Source organism: Durotheca rogersii (assembly GCF_024521655.1).
Source record: "Durotheca rogersii strain YMJ 92031201 chromosome Unknown GGS23scaffold_7, whole genome shotgun sequence".
Classification (NCBI taxonomy): domain Eukaryota; kingdom Fungi; phylum Ascomycota; class Sordariomycetes; order Xylariales; family Xylariaceae; genus Durotheca; species Durotheca rogersii.
The window spans coordinates 1,582,352-1,602,865 of NW_026251238.1; the positions used below are offsets into that span (position 1 = coordinate 1,582,352).

Here is a 20,514-nt window from a genome sequence, read left to right on the forward strand (position 1 = left end):
CACTTCGATCGCCGGAGGGAAGCTCATTATGATAGTCGTAAAGGAGTAAACGAAACTAACTTTCGCGTGGGCTGCGAAGATATTAAACCCCACGACGCCTCGTGGAAAGCATACATAGAGAATCGAGTCCCGAAGACCTAGTAGCCGTTCATGGTCATCCGTTGGGAACCTCTGCTGATTTCGCGATCGGCGGCAGGGCTGATTGGTCGGCTGCCATGGCCTTGTGCGCTGCTCTCCTTCAATGCCAGCAATTGCTTGGCACGGAACGTCTCGTAGTGGATCTGAGAGGTAGTCTCGATGAGATCCTGGAGGTGCGTTCGGAGCAGGAAGTTCCTCAGATAGACAAATTCGCAGTGGTTCTCATCCTCAACGTTGATGACTCCCCACCGGTTTTGACGGCCGCGGACTTGCTTGCCATTGACGATGATCGACTTCTCGGAGCCGACGACAGCGAAAGGGATAAGGCTCTGGGGTTGATACATTAGTTTACGCGTTACTATGCATCATCCAAGGCGGATGTATCCTACCTTAATTTGGGTGTTGATCGAGCGCTCCTCCTCATCAAGCTCGTCATTGTCGTAGGGGTACATTTTAAGGTTGTGGAAGGCAAATTCCTCCTTGATGCGCTCCTTGAAAGCTTGTCTCTCCTCTAGGGTCAACGAGTCGGCTTTGGCAATGACCGGTACGACGTTGACGACATCCGAAAGCTTCTTCAGCACCACAATATCAATTGGCTTCAGCGAGTGACCGGAAGGCTGGATGAAGAACAGGCAGCAGTGGATGCGAGTATCGGAAATGTAACGCTCTCGCTGCGCCGTAAGCTCCTTTCGCAGGTAAGCAGAATGTTGATCCTTGATGTACTTGACAATAGGGTCCCAGCAGCGGTCGTTGTTGACCAAGTCGCCATAGCCGGGGGTGTCGACGATGTTGAGCTTCAGACGGACGCCGTTCTCCTCGATGACGTGCGATACAGGGTGGATCTCGGTAGTAGAGCGGACGGCCTCATCGGGGAGTAGCCTGCCCTTCGAATCTATCAGGTGGGATGCGAAGATGGTGTTGATCAGGGTCGATTTCCCCAGACCAGTTTGGCCTACGCAGCGGTGGCACCAGACACATCAGTTCAGAGAAACAGGCGCGCTAAGGCAGCTGGTTGGGGCGAGCGGTGTCGAACTATAACACGATCCAAGCCGCCAAGATTTATTACTTACCAACGCAGATGACGTTGAACTGAAAGCCTCTCTTCAGCAGCTTGCGCTCGATTTGGGACGTGATGCTGTCGAAACCGACGTGGCCGTTGGGGTAGATGGTCTGCGCCGCCATTTCGTCGAGACTTGTCGTATCGGTGACTTGGGTAAATGCAGAGCCGGGGGAACGTCGGAGCGTATTCTAAGAAACAGACCACTAGGCGACTCGGGAAAGATAAACGAGCGGCAGAGACGAGCTTCGGGAGAGGAGATAAGCGGGTAGTGGGAGATAGGAAGCTAAAGTTGATGATGATGGGGGAAGAAGAGGAGGGAGAGGTTGAGGTCGTGGCGTCTGGGAAGTTTTGGGGAGACGTGAAGAGAACTGGGGAGCGCCTTTGATTTGTCCCTGTCGAAGTTTCCTTGCCAAACAATAATTTCCGCGAAGAAGGTGCAAGGCCACGCTGGGGCCACAAGAAGCAGAAAGGGGAAAGGGGGTTTGACAGTTGCTGATAGGCCAATCAGCGGCCGTGCGCGGCGTCAAGGGCGGGTCGAGAGCCGGGGGGCGGAAGTTGCTGCAGCCAGCGCAGGTCTCGTACATGCATATATGCATACAGACATGCAGATATACAGATATACCATCTGGCTTAATCCAACCGCGCACGGCGGCTTAGGTAAGGCGGGCAAAGACACTTGCCCCGTTGTGCATCACGAGATGATCTTCGCTTCCTGCGCTGCCCACGACTTTTCTCAGAGCGACGAGCGCGCGAGCCAAAGCAAGGCAGAGGCAGGACAATTCACAAGACAAGAACACGGCTGCTGCTCGTATACGGCCGACCGACCTACCCTATCTGCATCCGAACAAACAAGCGCATATCTACCCTCTACCACCGCACCTCGCATTCCCCTCGCAGCTACAAACCAGGCTTGCGCCAACCTCCGGCCCCCCTTCACCCTTCCAGATACGGCAGCCATGGCGGCCGTACAGCAATTGCGGATAGCCTCGTTCTTCTCTTCCCTCTTCCCGAGGATAGCTGCCGCAAACTTCGCCCCCTCGTTCCGGTCGACCGTCCTCTACACACAACAAGCGCGAGAGTCCCGATTCCCTTTGATACCGGCGCTTGCCACCGCGCTCCCTGCCGCCATCTCGAATCTACCCTCGCTGCTGGGCGATATATGGGAAGGGATACTCCGGGCGGTGCCTAAGAAAAAGACGTCGCATATGAAGAAGAGGCACAGGCAGATGGCAGGCAAAGCTCTGAAGGACGTGACGGCGCTGAACAAGTGTCCGGCTTGCGGGGGCATAAAAAAGATGCACGTGTTATGTTCCGACTGCATGGGCCGTATGTTGCTCCTCTCCCCGCCTACCGCCACGATATCTATCCACTACTAACGAGTACGGGTCCCTTATAGGCATTGGAGGTATGCTTGCACGCGAGTTTAAGAGGACATGATCGGGCGGGGCACGGGCTGGACCATTAAGAGAGAGGCAAATGCCCCAGACAGATACGTGAACTACACACTAAACTACTGAAATGTGCGCATACGCACAGCTAGTATTCTGGCGCCCTAGGTTTCTACGGAGGCCGACTAGGCCGCTCGGCAGTGCGGCAACCGACAAAATGCTACATACCAGACGTTCTATATTGCACCTCTTCTGTCCCTGGCTTACGATACACAGCCATTGGCCTCCACTCGACTTCTACGCCCACAGGATCGTTGCCTTCGTTCGCAGTGCCTCCTCTTGAAGGACGTCGCTATGCATACACCAGGTATATATGTAGATATCCGCAATGAGAGTCGTGTTGGTCAACTCCCAGTTTGTATGCTAAACTGTAACATTCGCCCACTCCCTCTCCAGTGATGACGTACCTGACTTGAGTGCACGTTCACATGTTTTGCCCTCTTGACTAGCGGTGCGTGATCATCCCAATTGCTTATACAACTTTCACTGGCTTACAGCAATATTGATATGTCCTTGAATGGCTTATGCAGGTCGCCATTCGACCCCGCTCCGGGCTAGGTAGGTACTCTCCTCTCTATACCTAGGTATACCTACCTGTAGCAGTCAATCCCCTCACCATTTCTGCAGAGCTCTCCACAGCTCCCAGCCGCCACTCCACCAGACAGCAGCCTCTCGGGCAGTCTACGTGAGCCGATATCAACCATGGTATGTCAGAAGAAAAGGGCCAACGCTGTACTCTAGAAGTTAGATTTGCTCATCCCAGTCTAGTCAAAGCAATACCTCACCACGCATACCATCGACAACGGTAAGCATCGTCTTGTCTCCCCTCCGGCGGCCCCGTTGGGCTCTAGCTCGTCTCGAGTGATTCGACGTCGTGCATTAAGCAGGCTTCGTACTGACGACATATCCGCCAGCACACGTAACCGACATCTTCTCGATAGCAGCCACGCCCACCGCGTTGCTCTCCGCGAGCGGCTCCTCGACTCTGCATATACACTCCACCTCCGACCCAACCACCCCCCTCATACAGTCTCTAACAGGCGCACATAAGCTCGGCTGTCACCATGTCGCCGTCTCCCGCAATGGCAAGGTTGCGGCGTCAGCCGGCTTCGGCGGCGATGTGAAGATATGGAAGCTCGCCGACTCGGGCACGGGCGATTGGGAGCCATTCGGAGAGTTAGATCCCACAAAAGGTGCGGAAAGAGGGGCTGGCGAGATCTGGGCCGTTGCGCTCAGTGAGGACGGCCACTACCTGGCCTCCACCACCTACGACGGTCGAATTAACGTCTGGAACCTGTACGGAGACAGGTCGACAACGGTTCAGGAGTACGAGACCGGTAGCGCGGGTACTGGTACCTTTGGTCTATGTGTGGACCTAAGCCGTGACGGGAAGTACACGGCAAGTGGCCACCAAAGCGGTGCTGTCTACGTCTTCAATAATAACACTGGCCGATTGCAATATTCGCTCCCTGGTAGGTCGCGTGACCCGGGCGTCGAGGAGCGACGTCACTCGCCTTTGCTTTCAGGGGGCTAATCTGAGAATCAGGACTCGTCAAACCGATCCGTGCTGTAGCCTTCTCACCTGCGGGCACGCGTTTAGCGGCCGCCGGAGATGCGGCTGTAATCGCAATATACGACACAAAACATGGCGAGCACGTCGGTAACTTGACCGGCCACACGTCGTGGATCACTTCTGTTGACTGGAGTGATACAGGGGAGTATCTTCTCAGCGGCTCTTTCGATGGCAAAGTCAAGGTGTGGTCTATCGAGAGAGGTGCTTGCGTAGCCACGCACAGCGAGACCGACAAGGCGCTGTGGGCTGTCAAATGGTTACCCAAGACGGTCCGCAACGAGATGTTCTGTACGGCGGGTGCCAACAGAAGCTTGACATTCTACCGCGAAGCTACTGGCGCATAGATGGTTCGGCTTACTCGGAATCTTCCTCGCGGAAGGGAAACTTGTTTAGTTGGCGTTACGAGTAAGGGAATTAAAGAAAAGCGAATTTGACATATCTATAGCCAATTTCGCTCGTATGCTGCTTCTGTCGTTTGAACATGGAGGAAATGACCGCTATGTGACTTAACGAGCTGCGTTTTCCGTACATCGCCGTGTTTCTATGCCTCAATTACCCTAGTAAAGCTAACTGTAACTGGGATATGTAATTAATTGTAATGGTTACTAGGAGAGAGTTTGTAGATTGTTTTTAACCGTTATCTAGTAAGCGACAATCGAAACGAGGGGCATTCTACAAGAATTTTCCGAGGTCACCTTAAGTGGTCAACTAATACGAAACTACTGCGTACGCTGGTGAGGGCATGTGCAAGCAACCTCAATCGCGTCCCTGAATAGAAAACTTATTGCCGGCATAATGCCTAACTACCATCTCGACAATTACCTACAGACACCGGACACAGATTTCGTCCTCGCTGGTTGTGAATGTGCGCACTACTACGAATGTATTAACCTGCAGTAGATATTTGACCTATGGCTTCATATCGTAGCTTATAGAAATGTAGGCAGGCAACTGAGAATGGACTTCTAGTGACTCGAACCGGCTATTCCCTATTGGTTCGAGATCATGTATTCAGGATCTTACTCCCCTACACCGCGCGCCCTTCCGGCGCCGTACCCGTCATGACAGCCTGTATCGCAGATTATTCCCCTGACGTACCAACAAGCGACTCTGGCTAAACCCAACCTACAACCACCAGCTCATACAATGCAATAGTTGGAATCACAGAACGCCTATCTAGGATAGGCTGTCATACCTAGGCGTCTAGGTCACCAATCCTACAACTTATTCATCCTCTACCTACCGCCTTACTAATATCTACTACTTGCCCTCCAATACCAAGCCATCTCTTCAGAGCGATGACTCGGGCCACCACGCAAACAGCTTCGGTACCAAAAGCAGTAAAAATTCCAAGCCCGCCTGGCACTGCCGAGGAGGAGACGGTAAAATGGGGGAGCCCGGTAGACACACCCCCCACCCCCCCTTCCGGTCATCACCGTCACGTCTGAGCACTACATCCGATGGCTCGCGCAGACGGTTTCGCGGGCGTCGACCCAGAGCCAGATCACGGTGCTCTTCGAGACAGAGAGGCACTGGGCTCATGGGGGGGACTGGCGGCAACGGACCTAGACGCGGCAACAATGATGGGGTTTGTGCAGCGGTGAACGGCGCGGAGAGGCGGTAGGGATGTGGGTGCGATTGCGCCAGTCTGGCTCGAGGCCGGGGAGTGAGCTAGCGGAGGAGATCTACGCGCACTTCGGGTTCCGCGAGGTGGGTAAGGTGGAGAGGTCGCGGGGATCAAGACCTGGGGGATGATATATTAGAGGGGGGATATCAAGATGAGAGCATGATACTATGTAGGAGCCTCGGAGTCTCGGAGCGAGATGAGAAACGTTGTGTGTGAAGCTGGGGCAGATTGCTGTACATCGGGCGTTTGTTTGGAAAAGGGGCAATAAGATGTGGTCACAGGCATGGTATGAACATGACTTGTAACATCTCATAGAAAAACTACCACCAGTCTCTGCATTGATTCTGAACCTGTATTATGCGTCTACGGACCTCAGATGCCTTTGTTGACTTGTTTTCACAGTCATGCCAACTGTGGGCAGTCTAGATGGCACGGTGGTTTTATATAGATTACGGTAAGACTGCCTCCCTCCTACCTCTACTTACTATTACCCACCAGACCGCCTACACAAAGGCATGCCTTACGCAGCCAGCAATAGGTAGGTATACAATGAACTAAGCGCACAGTTTCAGTGCCAGGTACAGCCATTTGTCCTTGCCACAGCGATTGCTACCTGTAAACTCGCCCAAGTTGAACCCCTGAACCCCCCTTACAACAGCTCGCACTGTAATCTAGGCACACCCAACAACAATTATAGCCAAATAAAAGCAAAAATCAAGTCTCCGGAACCTCTGGCATGGTCGCAGTAGTGCAGATTCATGAATATAATAGGGTATGTTGGGTAAATCCCTTGGGTTGGGGTGGCAACCGCCAGGGTCAGCCTAGGTCCAACGACAACAACATGACAGCAATGGAATAACAACAGGTACCCCCCAGCATGACCTCCGGACGAGGAACGATACTACTGTGCTCCCTAGACGTCAGTTTGCAAACCGGAGATAAGCTGGCCTTGAATCACACCTACCCACACAACAGCTCTACCCAGTATGAGGTATCATCCCTCCACCAAGGGACAACTTGGCACCAGACGGTGTGTTAACAATCCGAGACACAAACGATCAGTTCACTTAGCTATTCAACACGTTCCCCGCTTTGTACTACGAGATCTTCCTTTCGGTGGGCAGGGAAGGTTCTCACATCTCACTTGGTACTTGGGTGTGTAAGTATAGGGACCACAGGTGCCCGCGTTTCTATAGAGCATCTAATAGTATATGCTACAGGCAACAGAGAGCACAGCGGATGTACTTGTTTGTGTACCTACGTCCTTGGTAGTTGCCTACGTCCTTAGTAGTAAGCATCATGACGAAACAGGATGCCCCCTAGGCAACCGAACCAGCACACAAGCCGCCTGTTTCGCCTGTCAGGACAACTACAGAGCTTCCTAGTTGTCTAATCAACTCACCGCCCTGCTGCGGAAAACGGGGCAGATCCTCTGAGTATAAATTCGTCCCCAGGCCGCCGATTTCTTGACTTCTCTCCCTCCCTCTCATTCTTGTTTTCCATCCTCAACATGACTTCAGCACACACCCTCCTCAGGCATACTTGAGCCCTTCCCAAGGGTCTTTCTTTCAAGGAAGATGCCGAATCATTATCATCTTGTCCCTTTGACAAGCCAATATACCTCGTCACTTGCTCATCCTTGCTGTCATCTATGTTGACTACAACGGCTTACACGCCTACCACTCAGAAGTGTCCTGGATGGGATTCCTTCTAATCGGATAACCTCATAGCCCAGAGCTGGGAAGAAGTTAGTGAAGTCAGGATTCCGAGGCGGCCAAGACGCACGGCAACCCCGGATGGCATCCAGCGATGGTTAGTATTCCCGCCAATACTCGTTCAGCTATCCCCTTTGATGCAGATTTCACGTTTGGTAGCTCTCTTCCCTGTACCTGCCATTCCTTATTCCTCTTGGCCTTGCCCCAGGCTACTGTGAACATCTCCTATGTTACATCTTATTGACAACTGCCCTCTTGTTCTTGGGCTTCCACTCCTCTCTCTGCTCCCTTCTTTTTTTAAATAGAGAACCACCATTGTGTCGTCTCCTTTTACTGCCTGTCACGTTCTTGTGGGGTTTATATGACCCAGTAACCACCTAATGAGTCCCTTGCTCAATCATCCGGTTGACACTAACAGTACAACTTAGGTGGGTGGGATATTAAGACCCAAGTTACGGCCACCACAGATACGGCATCCTGCAATCCAGGGTTACTCAATCTCTACACCATTCTCTGCGTATCCCATGGGGGACATCCGCGCCCTCCACGACATAACGATCCACGACCTCGAGAAGAGGAAGGCGGCCTTTAAGGTCGACCCCTACTAGACCCTAGGCCACCGATCGGCGGGGTCCTTTGATTTCCTAACCCTCCAGTACCTCCGCGACTACCTCGCGTCCGCCTTAGTCTTCACGATTCATATAGACCTAGCCGACCTGGACCGAGCCACCGCCAACCCTGCCGAATTCTCCCAAGCCCACTTCGCCGTAGTGCTTTATTCCCCGAAACTCCGGAGGCTCTTTAGTTTTAATACGATCAGGGACGGCGCGCTCGACCGGGTAGGGCACGCGCTCGGGCAACTATAGCGAGCCTAAGAGGAGAACAACCTCGAGCCCTCCATAGCCCCCCAGTCCGCATGCCACGTCGCGTTACTAGACCAGCAAGACGGCTTCAGTTATAGCTTCTGAAGCGGCATCATACCGCATCTTATTTTCAAGCGGCCGATCGAGGTCGCCCGGCAAGCCCAGGAGAACGGGGGGCTTGACCTCCTTAGAACGGTAAAGGAGTACGCCGAGATAAAGGAGTACGCCGAGGTCGTGCAGTAGTTCTACGGCGTTCGGATATTAAAGGGGGGGTCGATATTATCAAGGGCCTCCGGCACGCCGTAGAGCAGAAGAAGCGATTCGACCTCGTCGCTGCCATGGCCTCCGGCCAGAGCTCCCCGATCGGGGAGGCCCCTAGCCGACGATCCTCTGTCCGCTCCATTACGTGGGCGGAAGTCCGGCGCTCCTCCGTCGCCTCGGTGCCTAACCCCCCTCGCTCCCTCGTCTCCGCCGACGGACCCGCCTCCCTCCGCTACGAAGACCTCGTCGAGGTCACCCACCGCCCGCTCCCACCCCCTGGCCCGGAGAGAATCAGAGCCTTCCTGTCTGGGGAGGTCTCCACGCCTTATAGGTGGAGAGGGGACACCTGCTGGCGGGTATGGTCGAGCTACCCAGATGACAGGACCGACACAGCTAGTGAGTTAATACCCTCCAAAAGTACTCACACACACACCATGGTGAGCGGAAGGAAATCTGTGCTAATTTCATGCAGCTAGTGCCTACGCCGATCTGACTTTCCCCCCTTATGTTGGTCTGCCCAACATTGGGTTGACTCCTTGGACACATTCAGCTGCCCCTGCGTCTAGAGCGATGGCTGAGAGGTTCATCATCTCAGTTGCCCCCATAGTAACAGTAGAAATTCAAGTTAGGTCTCCCTCTCCTCAGAACCTTCGCACATCCGCCAGCTCGTATTTCGTGCTAACTGTTCCGTAGACTCGACCAACCGCGTGATGTGGAGCTAGCTTCATTCCTCCCCACTCCCCAGGGGGTTGCTTTACGTCTACTGTCACGTACAGAAGCGGCCATCATTATATGCCAACATCTACAAGCTGTAGAAAGTAGGCGTCTACGTTTTACGCGACATCTGCTCATCAGTTCACTTACCAGGGGGCTGCAGCCAACGGATATGTTCTAACTTGCTAGAGGCTACGACCGCTGCCCACCTGCATCAATTTGAGCAGGACTGGTGCGCATCAGATCAACAGTCAACAGACCAACAAGTATCAAGGCGATGCAGTACTAGACCTCCATGGGGGCAAGGAGATGCGCCTGACACCTACCCGGTTATACCGTTCCGCTTCCACATGAAATCTTCCCTCGGACAGCCAGCAGGGACTTGGGGGTTATTCACAACCCTAAGGTTCCCAGAATATTTCCAACAGGGTTATTTCTACCAGAGCTGAGCCACCTGCTACCCCATAACCCAGGAGAGTCCACAATACGGCCCTCCTTACGTTGGAGGTAACGAGGGGGCTCATGTTTACTCCTGTCCCATAATACCCCCAGAAAGAGAGAAAGGGACACTGGCTCCTCTCTCCGCCTGGCTACGTTCTGCGTGGCCCCAAGAGACACTGTCCATGACCCGCCCCCACGTCAGGGAGTGCGAAGCGGGAAATCTTCGCCAGGAAGCACCGAACGCCAAGTTCAGAGAGGAACATAACGGATAGACGAAAGGGATAAGTGAAGAGCAAGGGCCTACAGCCTGGGGCAAGCCCCAGGGGGGATTGCCATGGCCCCTGTTCTCATTCAACGTCGCGTCACCTCCTCGCTCCTTCTTCTCTGTCTTCGGCTTCGCCATTACAGTTGTCGGTACGTCACAGTTGCGTTCCTATCGCGACCACGGCGGATGAGCCAGGCACCAACTACGAGCTGCCGGAGAGAAACTACTGCGTAGGTGCAGCCAGTGGTAAGTGACCTCGACTCGGACGCGAAACCGAGGTTTTTTTTTTCATTAACAAGCTTTTGATAGGATCCATGGGGCGAACAAACTGTAGTAACTACTAGACGCCTAAGGGATTATAGATCTCGATCGTGTGAGAACGAGAGCACGACTCAACAAGGAACAAGAGTATCGACTATCGGGCAACCGCCTTCACCACCGTTACGGTGACGTACCGGCAACGATGCCTGCTACTAGACAGGGTAGCTGAGTCCATGGCGGAGGCCTACGGCCATGCTGGCTATTTCTCGAAAGCCGCAACCCAGAGAAGATTGACGGTGTCAGTCTTTTGGCCTCGTATGGCCGCCATCGCCTTTTCGTACGTAGGCCTCTAGCATGTTCCCGGGATACGACCACTGTGTCTTTGCTGAGGAGCAGCACGGAACGTTCAAGCCCGTCTGGCCAACCTATTCCGGTCTTAGCGGTATTCTCACCCAAGGGACGCTTGTGGCTTCCGGCGCAGGGAGGCCAGCGGCTGGAATGGCCCTCTGCAACCCCGTGTTTGCAAAGGCTCGTTCTAGTTGCTAGCCCCCCCTGCGACGGAGGTCGCGGAGTCTCGCGGCTGGGAGTATTGCGGTGGCTGGGCCATGACGGTGTCTATGGCCGCCATGTGCCGCAGCCTGCCTTGTCCAGAAAAACGCACCGAACGTGCCGGCAACCTACGAATGGGGCGCGAGCAACATCGGCCCATCTCTCCTGGCCATGCCGGCGGCTTAGCTGGTGCCCCAACCGCAGCTGGCATCTGGCATCTGGCTCGGGTACCGCTCTGGAACCAGACGGCCTCCTGAGGCGCACGACAAGGAGTGCGGATGGATAGCCCCTCCGCTCCGTGTGCTGGTTGTCAACCCACCACCTCCTCGCTAGGATCGAGGTACTAGAGATATTCTACTAGTACGACCTCTCGTTCTAGTTCCTCCGGCACTTCGACGATATAGACGCTAGACTTTACGACGTTAATAAGAAGATTAGTGATATACTTCATAACGCGGAGCTAGATGCTAAACGCAACCGATTATACGCCTACCTCGCTAGCCATTATATTAATAGCATAATTCTCGATCTCTTCTCCGTAAACGACCGTAACGCGGGGCTATACTTCGCCACTAGTACCTTGCGCGGGCCTACCTATGACACCAAGGTCGCTTGGAAAGACACCTAGGACGCCGGCACGTCCTACTTATATAGATTAACCGTGATAGACCAAAGGGTCCCCGACAGAGACTACGAACGGAGGGCCCTTGGAAGACGGAGCCGGCAGGCGTCTCGAACTAGCCGGGGCTGCTGAATCAAGTTGCCAACTGCTTGGCGTAGCTGTGGTTCTACAGCGAATCCTACCCGAGGCGGGGGGGGGGGGCATTTCCCGCTCTCTCAAGCACTTTCGAAAACGATCGAAACCACGTGGTGGCCAAGCCATGGCTCCCAAAAAGGAGCGAGTGTCGTAGCCCCTAGCACCAGGGGCTACCGAGGCTCGTGATATCGCACAGTGCACTGTCGAGGACTCAACAGCCTCTCAGGAAGAGCCCTGGAGCGCTGGGACGCGGCAGCGCGGTGAGGCCGACACGTCGAGGGAGCAGGTGCGGGGCTTGAAAAGCATCGCACAGGAAGAGCTATAACCAAACGTAAGGGGCCTGCGGCCGTGTCGTGGAGCGCGGAAAAAAATGACATACGCAGGTAGCGCGAACCAGCCCTGGTTGAGGGCGAGGACCCGGTGAGTGTACCTATATCGATTGTCGATTATTATTGTCGAGGCGAGAAGCAAGTCGTTGTACCTATATCGATTGTCAACTATTATCGAGGCGATAGTCTGGAGTCTTTCTGTCTACCTAGTTACGGGGCATCGCCTCTTCCTTCAACCTCTCCGAACCTAACCTACGTAGCCGTAGTTATTACCTATTATTAGACACAGCCGCGCAGACAGAGAGCAATATACCCGCTACGGGCGATAACAATCAACCCAGTCCCGTCCACATCCCCCCTGCCTCCCCCCTCCCCCTTCCCTCACGGCCACGCAGATCTGCGCGCGGCGTGAGAGAGAGAGAAAAGTGAGTGAGCGAGAGAGAGGCAAGGCTCTCGGCCCAGCGTGGCGACGCCGGCGCCTGGTGGGCATATCCGGGTGTATGCGCAGCGGCCCCTGCTACCTACCTACCTACCTACTGCTGGCCTTTCCTTTCCTTTCCGCACGCACGCCCCCCCCTGGCGCGGCCGCGAGCGCCAGCAACCCACACCCACACATCCACACATCCACACATCCACTCCCCCCGTCCGGCGCCCGGATAGGATAGCCTCGGCGTTTGGGCTCTGCGCGCGCCCACGCGGGGCACGCAGCGCTCGCGTCGCACGGCGCCGCCCCTGCGCGTCGACCTGCCTTGCCTGCCTCGCCTGCCTGTCTCGCCCGCCTCCGCGCCACCCGTGTCCTGCCAGCGAGACACGTAGCCCCGCCTCGGGTCTTGCGTGACCCCTTCCCCCCCCCCCCCCCCCCTTCAAATCCGCCGCACCGTGCGCGATGCGTGGCCCCCGGAGTTACCAGAGCCAGAGCGGGCGAAGACAGGGATGGAAAAGGAGGAGGAGGAGGAGGAGGAGCAGGAAGGGGGGGGGGGGGACAGCAGGCCGCCGCCGCCGCCGCCGCCGCCAAACCCCGATTCGAAAAGCTAGACTCTTGTGCCACGGCCGGCGGGTGGGCGAAAAGAAAGAAAAAAAAGCTGACGCGTGCGCGGCCGAGGAGGAGCAGGAGGAGGAGGAGGAGGCTGCGCTGTGCCACGCGAGGTTGTCCGCGGGTGTGTGGGCAGCCTGCTAGCAGCGCTCCCGCACTCGCCCTCGCTATCGGTCTCCTGGTCTTTTTTTCTTCCCTTTCTCTTCTTCGTCTTCACTTACCTACTATTTCCCCTTCGCGGTGTTCCGTGAGAGGGAAAAAAAAAGGGGAAGAAGCAAGGAACAGATATGAAATTCCGTTCGTGCTTGCTGCTATTAGGTACCTAAGGTATTATCGCGATTAATACTAGCGAGGTCACGATCTCACATCTCGATATCTCGGCTACCGCCTCCCCCGCGATTCTGGCTTCTGGGCGCTTCGAGAGAGCCCCGCCGAACCCGGCTAAGCTTTTCCTTCTTTCTTTTTTTCTGCTCTCGGACTCTCTCGCTTCCACCACCTGTACATATGTATATGTATGCGTATATAAGACACAATGGCGAGAAAAAGCAAGACTGTACCAGCCTCCGTGTATGCATATGTGTGTCCGTACGTACGTTATGCATGTAAGGTAGGTATGTAGGTATGTAGGTGTGTGTGTATATGTATGTACGGTAGGTATGAGTGCGTCCGGTCTGGCCCGACCCTGCCCAATTGCGTCCCTGTCCTCTCTGCTTTTTCCTGGCCTCGATCGGGATCGGGCTCGGGAGCTGGACGGAGGAGGTAGAAAGGGGAGGAGGAAGGGGGGGGGGGAGCCACTATGGGAGGGGATCCCCGATGGCGCCGCGAAGGTGGTGCCCTAAGGCATGTAGGAGCATGTAGGTGCGGACGCAGAAGGCTAGAGCGTCAGGTTAGATATCTATAGCGCTTAGCTTAAGGGCAAGCCAGGCGAGGCTCCGGTCCTGTCCACGCCCGTTCTTCGGGGCGAAGGCGGGCGAGAAGGCGAGTGAGGAGCTGTGATATAGGCCGGGTACTCCTATTAAGCAAACTGGGGTAGGCCGTAAGCGATCCCGAGTTCGGGTTAGCCAGTGCGGAGTCTGAGCTCGCCGCGATAGTGAGGTGTTTTGAGGCGAGGTTAGTATTAGCTGGAACCAGCTAAGGGAAAAGTCTGCCTGGGGGTGGTATCTCCTGCAAGTTGCCTGTGGACACACAGAGAGAGAGGTATAGGCTAGAGATACCAGACATACTTACCCGCGTAGTACCTATGCCTGAATATAAGCGAGCACATATTAAGAGGCATACAGCCATATAGCTATACAAGCCATACAGACAGACAGACGGACAGACATACATACAGACATGCTTCCAGTACCTAGGTATGTGCAGCATAGGTAATACACAAGTACCTCCCTACGGCACACAGGCATTGTAGGCTATCATCGCTGTCTTTGGGCGCATATGCCTAACTACCTCAGGCAATTATATAATTGCATATTCAATCCTACGCTACTCCCATCTCATCGCAAGCCTCTCTCTCTTCCTTTGCGCTGGCCTAACCCGCTTGCCTCGCCGCTTATTATCCCACATGTGATTAGACGTCTAATAAGCAAAGTGCTTACCGGAACACGACCTAGCGTACATCCATCCGTACATCCATACATCCACACACGTTCTGCTTCTGCTTCTGCTTCTGCCGCGTGTGTGCAGGCGTGTGCATGTGTCTTGTGTGGATATGGGTGTGGGTGTGTATCTGGTTTTTTTTTTTCACCGACCCGTGTGCGCGCCCGCGTCGAATGGGTGTTCTTAATCCCCCGAGCCGGTCGGGCGAGAGATAATGTACGCGCCGCCGAATCGGATCGAGCAGATCGGGGTGGGAGCGAGATGTATGTAATAGAGAGAGATGGGGGGGAGAGAGGGGGGGCAGAGGAGGAGGAGGAAAGACGGTGGGAAGGGGAATGGAGGGGTTGGCAGAGACCTAACTACCTAGGTATCTACCCGCCTACCTTTACCTAGGTACCTACCTACAGATAGCCCGGCATATGCCCCTATGTGTATGCACGTATTTGTATTCTTCTCTGCGTCCTATTTGCGCGTGTATATATCTACGTATGTAGGTACTGTCTATATACCTAGGTATGTATGTATCGCATGTGTATACCCTCCTACATGTCTATGCGGCGTATGGGTCTGCGTGTACCTGTATGATACACAGGTAGGTAGGTAGATGTGTAAGTGAGGGCGAGGGCACTCCCCCTCCCTCTATTTCTTTCTCTCTCTCCCTCTCTCTACATTTGTGTGTAGGTGTTATGTATGCATGAGTGTGGGGAGAATCCGCAACAGTCCGTCCAACTGCGACCGAGGAAATAAACTCATAATGATCAATTAATAAATAAATAAAAAGAGAAGCAGGCGGAGAAATAGAGAGACACTCTGGAGGGAGTGAGACAGAGACAGAGAGAGGAGGACAGTAGAGAGCATCTATCGCAATCCTTCGCCAACCATCCCACACCCCCCCCCCCCTTTCCCTCCTCCCCCTTCCTCTCCCCCCCCTCCTTCTCCTTCTCGCTCAACGACCGCGGCCCAATGATGGCCGCCCTTCGGTTTATTGGGGCCGCCTCTCTGACGTACGCGGCATTCAAGCTCTTCGACTATGCGTCCTTTTACCTGCTCCCGCCGGCGTCGCTCGCTCGCTACCGCACGACTGAGGATGCATGGGCGCTCGTCACCGGCGCCTCCGCGGGCATTGGGCTCGGCACCGCGCAGGAGCTCGCCGCGCGCGGGTTCAATGTCGTGCTCCTGGGCCACCTGCCTGCAGAGCTCGACGCCGCCGCCGCCCTCGTCAGGGCCGAGCGCCGAGCCGCCCAGGTCCGAGTCGTCGTCCTCGACGCCATCGCCTCGACGCCCCACGAGATCGAGGCCGCCCTCGGCCCTATCGCCGCCCTCCCCGTCACCGTCCTGGTCAACAACGTCGGTGGCTTCCCCATCGACGAGCCCACCCTCCGCTACTTGTCCGACTATACCGCCGAAGACCTGGACCGCTCCCTCAACATCAATGCACGCTTCATGGCTCACGTGTCACGAGTGCTGCTCCCTCGGCTTGCCGAAAATGGACCCGCCTTGGTCCTCAACATGAGCTCGGCCTCGCGGATGGGCATCCCGTGGGCCGCCCCCTACTCCGGCTGCAAGGGTTTCGTCATCTCATTCACGGCATCGGTGGCGCGAGAGATGATCGCCGCCGGCAGCGAGGTCGACTGCGTCGCCATCGTGCCCGGTGACGTACACTCCCAGTCCAACACCCTATGGCTCAGCCCGGGCTCACCCGACTCGCGCCAGTACGCAAAAGCAATGCTCGATCGAGCGCCCCGGGCGGCCAGGAGGGGGTGGCTTGAGTGCGCCCCGTGGTTCGCGCATGCTCTGGGCTTTGCCCTCCTCGATATCCTGCCCGGACCAGCGGTCCTGTTTCTGCTGACCGAATTTGCTAAGCAAAAGGAGGCGGCTGCGAGGGCACTGAAGCGAGCTTGACCGACTGCGGTGCGACTTGCACAGTCGAACACCGACAGCAGTGTCCTGATTTTCATAGTTCGAAGATGGCGACCACCAGCATACTTGGGAAACATTGGCTAGGTTATACCCATGACTTTTCTTTTTTTTTTCTTCTTCCATCCGAGCTCCACGCGTTTCGGATACCTACTATTCAATCGGCTATGATAGCAGGAGAAGAGGTGAGCAGGGCGAACGAATACATCCAGACCCTGTAGTAGTAACAACATATTAAGCGCTAGGTGCACAAATGGCATGGTTACTACCACCTATGTAGTTACCGATCCTGGAAGATAAAGGATTGTCCTTGTTCATCTGCGCCAGGAGTGATAGACCCCCGTATATCGCCAATATCTCTTGCAGTGCCTGTCCCCCCGAAAAGACGAGTTTCGCCAAACGGCGCATGAAAGCGAGCGCCGGAGACGCTCTCAAATGCGATATCTAGGAATATATCCTCCGGGTCACTCCGTGCGTCTCTCATATATGCGTGTGTATACGTGCGTGTGTTATGTAGGTGTATGCATGATGTGTATGTGTGTGTGTGTGTGTGGGCGTGAGTGTATGAGTGTATGTGAATGTGTGAGTGTGTAGAGGTGTGTAGAGGTGAGTGTGAGTGTGAGTGTATTGTGTGGTTTGAGAGGGGACGAGAGAGAGAGAGGGTTTGAGACGTGGGAAGTGAGATGGAGCCCGTCCCCGGTCAGACCAAACCATATCTACCATCACTTCCGACCAGATGCGAGTAGATTTGGGAGATGGCCAGATCTGCTGTCCCTGCAGACAGACCACTCCAACCTCGCAACATCGAGCAGGCAGCGAATTGTGACAAACCACCCTCCCTCCCGCGCTGTCTAACGTCACACCTCCTGCGCCCGAGCAGATGTGTCGTCCTGCTACCGCCTGGCAGCTACTTCATCTACCACGGAGGTGCCTTACTGTACACACGCGCACACGCACCCATGCATACATGGATAGATGTATGTACATGCGTATGTATAGATATGTATGCGTGTGTATTGATTCTAGACGGTCGGCGGCGGCACCGATGCTGTGGGACGAAGAGTTCGCGTTACCCAGTTAGTTCAACGTCGATTCTGCGTCACCGGGGTTGGACGGTCGTCGCTAGAGGAGAGCAGCTCACCACACCCCGAAGCTCCGCCTAATTGCTCCATTTCTGGGCTGCCGGAGACATCCAAGTATTGTGCGCGTGCGCCGCGAAGCTGTCGTGCGATAACGGTGACGATGCGTCGACCATCGATCCCCGGAGGGCGGGGTCTACCAGATCCTGCTCCAGACCCGGGCCGTTCGGGTCGTGGAAAAAGGACCAATCCGACGGCAGGCTGGCCCCCTCTGCGAAACTGTTGAATTCTTGGAATTGATCGAACCCCGCATACTGCTGGCCTATAGAAGAGATGGTCAGCACGTCGGCCCGTTTGAGGAGAGGGGGTAAAAAAAAAAAAAATAGATGAGACAGTGACACAGAGCAATCTAGGTCGTGCTCCCTGGCTGGGTTGAGCTGATTGATAAGACACACGAGGCGACGGGTGACATCTCTACACTGACCGTTGCCGTATAATTCTTGGCCCGAGACGAGCGGGTGGTACGCCAAGCCGGCAGGCTGGTTGTGAAGGACAAAGCCGTGACCCGAGCTCGAGTACGGGTGCTGCTGCGGGAGGCCGTGCTCGATGCTCATGTCCGAAATGGACACGGCCGCCGAAGGAACAGCATCCTCCGGAGGCGGATCCGAGTCGGATGCTGGCAACTGGTGACTGTCTTCGGATGCTGGGGCGTCGGGCGACCGGGGCGACAAGGTCTCATGCGTGATACGCTGGTGACGAGTCAGGAGGTCCCGGCGCGAATACGCCGACCCGCAATGGCAGACGTAGGGTTTCTCCTTCGTGTCTGCGGTCGGGAATTAGTCTTTGAGGACACACTCAGCTGCGAAGAGGAGAGGGATGGTGGTGGAGCAGGGTGCGCGGATCGAGCAGCATCTCGAAGTTGGGGTTGGGGTAACCAACGGGTTCGGACGTGGCGCTCCAGATGTTCAGAGCGTTTGAAGCTCCGTCCGCAGTGAGAACATAGGCGCTGCTGGGCGCCAGACGATCCATCTCGTCGTCGCCGGCGAGATTGAGACTGGTCCGTCTGGTTTTCCGCCATTGGTAGGTATAGAAGAGGTATGTTGGTAATGAGGTTTAGAACGAAGAGGATGGAAGTTGGAGAAAGGCAAGAACTTTCATCGTCGAAATTGTGGGGGTAAGAAGTTCACAAGGGCCATGGGCTAAGGACTTAAGGGGGGGGGGGACGCCATTGACGGGGAGAAGAGGAGTTGAAAGTAGTAGTAGGAGTAGGAGGAGGAGGAGGAGGAGAAGGGGGGGGGGGGGGGTGCGTGTAAGTGGGTGTGGGTGGGTGGAGGGTGTAAATTACGGGTTACTACGGGGGTTAGGAGGGGTGGAAGGGTATAGCGGGGACCCGAAAGGCGGGGAGAGCGAGGATGACGAGAAAGGGATAGAGGGTGGGAGGGATCAAGGGGGTCAAAGGGTCAGCGAGAGAGAGAGAGAGAGAGAGGACGAGGAGGACCGGCGGAGGCGAGGTAGGTCCTAGTGACCACGGGGCCACGAGGCCATGGGGCCACCTGATTTTGGCGTCTGTAGGCTCTTAGTGGCAGGAGGCGAATGCGCGTACCTACGAGGGATGGACCGATGGGTGGTTGGATGAATGGACGTGTGTGTATGCGCGCGTATGTGCGTACGTACGTTATGTAGGCATGTTATGTATGTATGTGCGTAGGCATGTGCGAGTATCTGCGTGCGCTGCATGCCACAGAGTGTCAGTGTGTTATATATACCGACGGCCGTGTCGACGGATGCAAGGCGGGCACGCAGGTCGGCGTGAGGTAGGCAGACAGGATGATCTCCGTCTGGCCGCGAAGATGCTGGTTGGCGGACGAGGAGGGATGCATATGGGTCTACACATAGGTGTGTACATACTTGCCTACCTCCTAGGAGATAGGCACCTACAAAGGAAGGAAAGCAGAGAGAAAGGGGGCGACTCGGACTCGGCAGAGCGGCTGGCCGAGCTACGAGAGAGAGACTACGTAAGAGAGGGGCCTGCTACGGGTGCAGTCGCCGTATAGAGGTAGGATCAGACCAATGCACGCCATGCCGTCGTGACGGAGGCGGTCGAGGCGAGTGCGAGCAGAGGACGGGTCGAGAGAGGAGAACGGGTCGAGAGAGAAGAATGGCCGACAGAGGAGGTAGGCAAGTAGCGAGAGGGGAGAGGAATAGAGAGAGATAGATAGAGAGACGTCAATGTAGCACTGCTGGCGGCATGTACAGCGCGTAGCATGCGCATAGCACATAGCGCATATCGTATAGCACATAGCGGCATGTATGTATAAGTAAGCAAGCAAGCCGGCGGCGGGCGGCGGGCAGAGGGCAGATAACGAAGATGCCTAGAGGAGGTAGGTGCCTACCAGGCAGGCAGTAAAAGTGGGCGGAGAGAGAGAGCATACAACCTTAGAGAGAGAGAGAGAGAGAGAGAAACACACACAGAAACACACAGAGAGAACACATTGAGAGAGACATCGAGAGAGAGAGAGAGAGGAGACGAGAGAGCGAGAGAGAGAGAGAGAGAACCAGGGAGCGAGAGAGAGAGACAAGACAGAGCAGAGCGGGGGAGGAGAAAGGGAGGAGAAAACGGCACAGCGGCCGTGCCACCACCACTGCACGGTCCACGGTGCAGCGCTGGGCTGCAACCTGCTGCCAGGGATGGCGACGCATCCCGCAGCACGACAAGGGAGCTGGTTTGTGGGGTAGCCAACCCGATCTCGCCGGCAGTACCGTAAGTAGTTACCGTCGTAGGCCGTAGGTACCGACTGTAGCGTAACCAAGGCACCTCCTCTCCCACCGAGTTACCTACCCAGGTGCGAGACCCGTCACCCACCCTCGCCGCCTGGCTTCTTTGTCTC

At 55.5% G+C, this 20,514-nt stretch overlaps 4 protein-coding genes across 4 annotated transcripts; 2 read left to right on the forward strand and 2 right to left on the reverse strand.

The window, feature by feature from the left end:
* Positions 1-16: 16 nt before the first annotated feature.
* On the reverse strand, positions 17-1,400 carry GGS23DRAFT_498614 (Septin-type guanine nucleotide-binding (G) domain-containing protein). The gene is made up of 3 exons (XM_051514458.1): positions 1,209-1,400; positions 528-1,090; positions 17-467 (listed from the first exon to the last, which is right to left on the reverse strand). Exons 1-3 carry the CDS (start codon positions 1,318-1,320, stop codon positions 138-140), a joined length of 1,005 nt encoding a protein of 334 aa, XP_051373132.1. The 5' UTR covers positions 1,321-1,400; the 3' UTR covers positions 17-137.
* A 754-nt stretch (positions 1,401-2,154) lies between these two features.
* On the forward strand, positions 2,155-4,900 carry GGS23DRAFT_620242 (putative meiotic recombination protein Ski8/Rec14; the record flags this gene model as incomplete). The annotated part of the gene is made up of 5 exons (XM_051521083.1): positions 2,155-2,524; positions 3,293-3,351; positions 3,415-3,451; positions 3,561-4,118; positions 4,193-4,900. 5 exons carry the CDS (start codon positions 2,155-2,157, stop codon positions 4,561-4,563), a joined length of 1,395 nt encoding a protein of 464 aa, XP_051373133.1. The 3' UTR covers positions 4,564-4,900.
* A 10,514-nt stretch (positions 4,901-15,414) lies between these two features.
* GGS23DRAFT_498854 (NAD(P)-binding protein) lies at positions 15,415-16,807 on the forward strand. Its single transcript, XM_051514460.1, has 2 exons — positions 15,415-16,732; positions 16,787-16,807. The coding sequence occupies exon 1, from the start codon at positions 15,594-15,596 to the stop codon at positions 16,530-16,532; it is 939 nt and encodes a 312-aa protein (XP_051373134.1). The 5' UTR covers positions 15,415-15,593; the 3' UTR covers positions 16,533-16,732; positions 16,787-16,807.
* Positions 16,808-17,488: 681 nt separating this feature from the next.
* GGS23DRAFT_498843 (uncharacterized protein) lies at positions 17,489-18,911 on the reverse strand. The gene is made up of 3 exons (XM_051514459.1): positions 18,566-18,911; positions 18,111-18,449; positions 17,489-17,948 (listed from the first exon to the last, which is right to left on the reverse strand). The coding sequence occupies exons 1-3, from the start codon at positions 18,702-18,704 to the stop codon at positions 17,707-17,709; spliced, it is 720 nt and encodes a 239-aa protein (XP_051373135.1). The 5' UTR covers positions 18,705-18,911; the 3' UTR covers positions 17,489-17,706.
* Positions 18,912-20,514: the final 1,603 nt, after the last annotated feature.